This window comes from Sinocyclocheilus rhinocerous, unplaced genomic scaffold, assembly GCF_001515625.1.
Source record: "Sinocyclocheilus rhinocerous isolate Xijiao unplaced genomic scaffold, SAMN03320098_v1.1 scaffold705, whole genome shotgun sequence".
NCBI classification, from domain to species: domain Eukaryota; kingdom Metazoa; phylum Chordata; class Actinopteri; order Cypriniformes; family Cyprinidae; genus Sinocyclocheilus; species Sinocyclocheilus rhinocerous.
The window spans coordinates 1,220,755-1,227,147 of NW_015630576.1; the positions used below are offsets into that span (position 1 = coordinate 1,220,755).

A 6,393-nucleotide genomic window follows, 5' to 3' on the forward strand; every position below is an offset into this window, starting at 1 on the left:
GATCAGCGCGTTTCTCAGAGAAGGGACAGAGCGGTGTGGAATAAAGGTAAATTATGTGAAAAAATAATGCGTTTTTAAAAAAACGAAGCATTAACACATGTTAGACTGCACCCCATAAACACAATCAAGCCTAGAAAAAACCCAGTGAACCACCCCTTTAAGATGTGGTCACATTTACCTTTGTTTGGCGAATGGTCACGGACGAAATCCAGACATTTCAAAAGGAATCCACGCGATTTGGGCGAAAGATTTCCCCATGAAACAGCCACTAATAAGGCATCTACTTATACATATCTATGTTTTTATGTACATATGTGAAGGTGAATGTGTGTATATGCGACAGGAAGTGCACACAGGAGAACATGTCAAAACTCATACCAGTCTTTCTGTTCAAAAGAATAATCAAATGCATCTTGAACTCAGAGATCAGACAGGTTTTGAAAGGGGAAGATGGAATGAAAGACAAACGGAGAGACACACAGAGAGGAGGTGAAGGAATGAGTGGGTGGGATAAGGAGAGAAAGAGAAAGAAATGAAAAGTGTGAGGGAAGAGAGTGAAAGACATGAGTAAGAAAGAAAATCAGGGGGAGAGAGAAAGCATGAGAGAGAGGTGAGGAGAGTAGGAGAAAAGACAAATAGATCACGTCATTCACTCAGTGCTGCTGCCAGCGGCCTTCACTTCACTAAGGTGCATGCTTTTTATACTTTTTTTGCATGCCACTTTGAAGTTATGTTAATTTGAAACTTTGAAAAATCAGAAAGACAGGTGAATTTATTAAAACAAACAACTTCCTAACCATATGTTCAAAGGTAAATAGATAAATAAAAATAAATGAATTATTAATATGAACAATAATTTATATCATAATAATAATGGATTGAACTGAATTGAAAAAATAAAATAAAAATAAATAAAATTATTATTGTTTTATGTAAAATTCTTCTTCTTATTATTATTATTGCTGTTGTTGTTACGGTAATTATAAAGAATGATAAGCATTAAGCAATATAGTTTGTTAACCTAACTGTATAGGCTGAGTAAATAAACAAGTGATGGTCACATTAATTAAATAAAGCTTGCTTTGTTCAATCAGACTTTAGAGGTAGAAATATTCATTTGATAAACATTTAATTTACTTTATATTGGAAATTTCTTATAGCAGACCTTCAAAAATCCAAAGCTGACAGTAAAAAAAATAAAATCTACAGTACTTAAAACTGAGTTTGATACTATTTTCTCACATGTGGATCCAAAACCAGCAGCACAAATCACAAATCCTTCATAAAACCTGGAGGAGATTCACGCAGACGTCCTTGCTTTGTTGTAACGGGGCAGCATCAGGAGCTAGGAGCCGCTCCAGAGTTTAAATGGCCCATAAAGCTGAGAAGAGGGCCACTTCTATAGCTCTCACAGTAATCGCTATGTGCTTTTACTGACCTTGACATTTTAAGGGAATTGGAAACACGTGTCTGTTGACTTTTAGGGTCTGGATTATGTGGGATATTTCCTGTCTCCGCAGTTCACCATTCATGAACAGAAGTGTTCAAAGAGCCTCAGCTGAATGAGTTTCACACAGAGCTGACTCTAAATATTCACACGCGGTGAAAGATGAATGTGACTGTTTGTAGCGAACAGGATTTGAATGCTGGACTGAGTCTTGACTAGCTCAGCATAATATGCAGGTTTCTGCCATTTTACAGTTAATCTAGGGTTAAATAACAACTGAAATGCTATTGAAATGACTCAAACGAAGCAAAGCAATGTAGGTTGTGGCACATATATTCTAGAAGAAACTGGCATGATAAAGTAAATTGAATGTTTACAAAATGGATAGCTTCACCTATAAAATCTGATTGAACAACACATGCTTAATCATTTAATTCATGTGACCATAATTTGATTATTTATGCAGCCTACAGTTGGGTTAACAAATGATATTTCTTATCATTCTTTATAACCATATCAGCAGCAATAATAATAATAATAATGTTGTAAAGAATATGATGTAACATTGTTAAGTAGCCTAAACTATAACTATATTTAGTATATGTAATATAGTAGACAAACTGTAGGCTAAACAAATTATTGTCACATCAATTCAGTTTTATTTTCATTCTAGATGCATTATTATATTATATTAATTTATTTATAATATGAGAATTATTAATTATATGAACAATTAAATTATTTATACATTTCTATATTACGTTTATTTCTATATTTAAATTTATATTGGTTAGATGCTTCTATTATTCATAGGCTTTGTACTGTACTCTGCACAGTGGCAAAGTTGAATCTAATCTATTCTAACAAGGTATGTTTCGACTGGCACACTACTTATACTACTAGTACTATTTTGGCAGTATGCACATATACTATAGCATGCAATTTTTTAAAACTATAATTGCCAAAATTTGACAGACACACTGGATAACACAGTCTGCAATGAGACAAATGAACTGGACACATTATCAAGTGTAATTTCAGTGTCTTTCTTGACTCATTGACTCGACTGCCAAAAGTTGAATAAAAATTGTTAATAATTATACAGTATGCATACTGCACACTGATATTTCCTATAATACTTAGACATACTGTACAGTATTCTGACATATTCATACAGTATTCTGAAGATAGCCATAAATGGAAACACGGACAGGTGTGGAAACTTACCGGCCACAGAGTTGGGACGGGGCATGAGGTAGAGGGGGATGGAGTGGGCGGAGTGAGAGACAGAATGCTCCAGACTCCTCTCTGGGATTTTGTTGAGGCTGTATGTGGAGGCGGCCATGTTTTCATCCACCCGATAAAGAAAGGAGTCTGCACCCATTGACTTCTGCGCCTGCCAGAGTTTGAGGCTGCCCCGCGAGCCCTCGCTGTGTTTTCCTCCGTGCTCGGCATTCTCTGAGTAACTCGTGAGCGTTGCTGCAAGAAAGCAATGGGAGATTTGAAACAGGGACATTTTTGTATATGTACATCAATGATTAGCATTTATTTCTGTTACTAAAACAAGCCACAGAAAGTCTCTGACCTATAATGCCGCTGTCTCGGCTCTCCAGGGTGGAGGTGGGACTCGTGATGGAACCGTAAGCACAGTCTCTGGTGCCCATGTTACCCGGGGCTCCAGCGGGTAACGTGGAGCAGGGGCTGCCAGGAGGGGGCGATGCTGTGCTGCTAGCTAAACTGGAGCATGGGCTGATCCTCTGGGTCATGGAGACGCCCTGGACATCAGAAGAAGGAGAATTTCATCTTTGAAATTTCAGAATTAGAGATTTACAGTAACTACAAAAGTGTTTCTCCTAACTTGCCGAAAGAAATGAATGAAAACGACAACTGTTGCTTGGTTTCTAATTTGTAGCCCTGGTTTTTCCATCCAAAGTGAAATCTCATTGGTTCAAAATCCTACTCCTGTTATGATGAATTATATGAATTATATATAAGGGAATATAATAAATTATAACATGGCAAATAATAATAATAATGATGATAATAATGATGATGATGATGATGATAATAATAATAATGATGATGAGGATGATGAGGATTGTTATTTATATGTTTTTATTATTATTATTATTGTTATTATTTATAGTATTATTTTTATTATTATTATTATTATGTTAAGTAATAATAGACAGAAAAACAATGGTCACATTCATATGCAAAGGATATTGCATGTTTTTCTAGAAATACAAACACTATTGACAACAACAAATTTGTGTAAGTCATTAGTAAAACCACTTTAACTTGTATTGTTCCATTCAATTCAATATGACCATTTACATAAGAATAATTGTACAAACTGACATTTACATGCTTATGTTTCATGAGGGAGGCCTAATGTTCACTCATTGTTACACTGCAGAACTGTAGCATACTGAAGGATTTGTTGCTAGATCAGTGCAGCACTGCTGCTTATATATGAGGATCCTATTCCAGAAAAGCAGCACCGTTGAATGACTTTCACACACAAAAATGCCCACAGAAGTGGAAATCTGCAGACTGGTATTTAATGATACAGTGCTGTCCCATATTTCTGCTGAGGACTGCACACTCATGTGGAATTATCTCTTTTTATGGCCTGGGCTGACTTAAACAATTTTTCCACTGTGACTCAATATTATGTAATTTAATACAATGTTATTGGCTTTATGGTATATGACTGAGAGAACTTAGAATTTTCAACTCTTAACCAAATGGAAAGAGGAGAGAAATTAGTGTATTATTATGGCATGCTGCGCGGTCAGCGACAAGACATGAGCTACAAAAACCCACCAAGATAGTGGATCATTTTACCCAGTGGGAAGAGAGAGTGAGAAAGACAAAGTGAGAAACATAAACAGACAAAAAGTATGATAATGAAAGAGTTGCAGCAAAAAAAGTAAAGAGGGAGTAGAAAAGAGAAATGGAAAGAATAGGTGGTCAAGCGAGTTCATGTCTGACTCTGGGTCTGCGGTGGAGGCCACATTAATGACTTCATACAGACGGATATGAATTTCAGTCAGTCACTGGCACTTCTGTCCAGAAGTTGTTTTAGATGATACGTTTCTCACAACCAAAAGAGAACAAACTGCATGCCAAGAGGATGTTCTTTCATAAAAACAACAATTTAAGGATACATTTGCGGATCACAGCAAGGTTCTGATTTCAAAACTAGGGTTTGATCCAGGTTTAACACTAAGAACACTGAAAAAAAATAAAACTAGTGTCAAAACAATTTTTACAATCAGTTACAGTACAAAGAAACGACAGTGAAGTGTCGAAGACAGTGAAGTAGAAAGACTGAAACAGTATGTTCTTGTCAAACATACTCCAATAATCATTTTTTTCTTTTACTGTGAAATTAACCTTGTTTTTCTTTAAATGTGCACTCAGAAATCTTCATTTCTTTATGTTTTGATGATTTGTAAAACCACTGTAAAACCACCTACATTGGAACATTGACTACGACCGACTGAAAACCCATGAAAAATAATAATGCTTCACATTTCTTTTCACTATGAACCAGCAGTCGCTCTAAGTCAGATCTCAGACTCAATAACTTCCCAAATATGTCTAAATAGCTCTACACCTTTTTGTCCAGTTCAGGGTTCAGTGTGCGTGGGAGAGACTGGCTCTGAATCGGTGTTTCAGAAATTGTGGCCTTTCAGTGACCACGCTTGCTTGGCAGGGTCCAGCCTCTAAAATAACTCAGTGGAGATCTCGAGCAGCTCCGCCCAGCTGTGGACGGCAGGAGCCTTGCCTTGCGCGATACATTCCTGGACTCAACTATGTGTCGGATCAATGAGGTCGAGCTGAACTCAGAACAATTAGGAGGGAATGAAACACTTCTGATTTTAACCAGTGGAATGTTAGACAGAATCCAACAAGCGCTACATTCAGATTGTCATTTTAAAAATGGCTGTTTCCATTCTTAGTCACTGTTAGGATGTGTTAGGAGCTTTTGCAAATAATTTTTTTAATTAGGGTTGTCAATTTTACATGTTAAAGGACTAGTTCACTTCCAGAATAAAAAAATCCTGATAATTTACTCGCCCCATGTCATCCAAGATGTTCATGTCATTCTTTCTTCCATCGAAAAGAAATGAAGATTTTTGAGGAAAACATAATGGACTTCAATGGGGATCAACGGGTTGAAGGTACAAACTGCAGTTTCAATGCAGCTTCAAAGGGCTCTACACAATCCCAGCTGAGGAATAAGGGTCTTATCTAGTCATCTTAAAAAAGAAAAATGTATTTACTTTTTAACCACAAATGCTCGTCTTGCACTAGCTCTGCGATGCGCGTCTTCATGCATTACGTAATCATGCTGAAAAATTCACGCACGTTTAGTTTTTTGTCTGTACTTTAGTTCAAAAAGGCACGGTAGGGCGAAAAACTTCATTTAATTTTCTCCTCCAACTTCAAAATCATCCAACATCGTTGTTTTACCTTTTTTTTTTTTGTAAAGGGCATTTGACTTTCTTTGCACGTTCGCATTGTAAACACTGGGTCAGTACTTCCGCTGACGTCACACATGACCTTTCCATCGTGATTATGTAATGCGTGAGGTCGAGCTAGAGCAAGACATGTGGTTAAAAAGTATGTAAATTTGTATTTTTTTAGAAAACGACCTGCTAGATAAGATTTGTTTCCCTAGACTGGGATCCTGTAGAGCCCTTTGAAGCTGCATTGAAACTGCAGTTTGTACCTTCAACCCACTGATCCCCACTGAAGTCCACTATATGAAGAAAAATCCTGGAATGTTTTCCTCAAAAACCTTAATTTCTTTTTGACTGAAGGCAAGATTAAATGAAAATGACATCCAATTTTCTGAAGATATAAAAACACCCACACTCAATGTATGGGAAACACTGTAGTCTCATAATTGAAGTGTAAATTCTGCAGATTAC

The 6,393-nt window shown here is 36.6% G+C and overlaps 1 protein-coding gene across 1 annotated transcript in view; it reads right to left on the reverse strand.

The window, feature by feature from the left end:
• Positions 1-6,393, reverse strand: part of LOC107740661 (protein TANC2-like) — a 48,995-nt gene that overhangs the window by 29,417 nt on the left and 13,185 nt on the right. Inside the window, exons 3-4 of the mRNA XM_016553167.1 lie at positions 3,033-3,222; positions 2,675-2,926 (exon numbers count right to left, since the gene is read on the reverse strand). Of these exons, the coding sequence (XP_016408653.1) occupies positions 2,675-2,926; positions 3,033-3,222 (442 nt within the window). The remainder of the gene's footprint in view (positions 1-2,674; positions 2,927-3,032; positions 3,223-6,393) is intronic.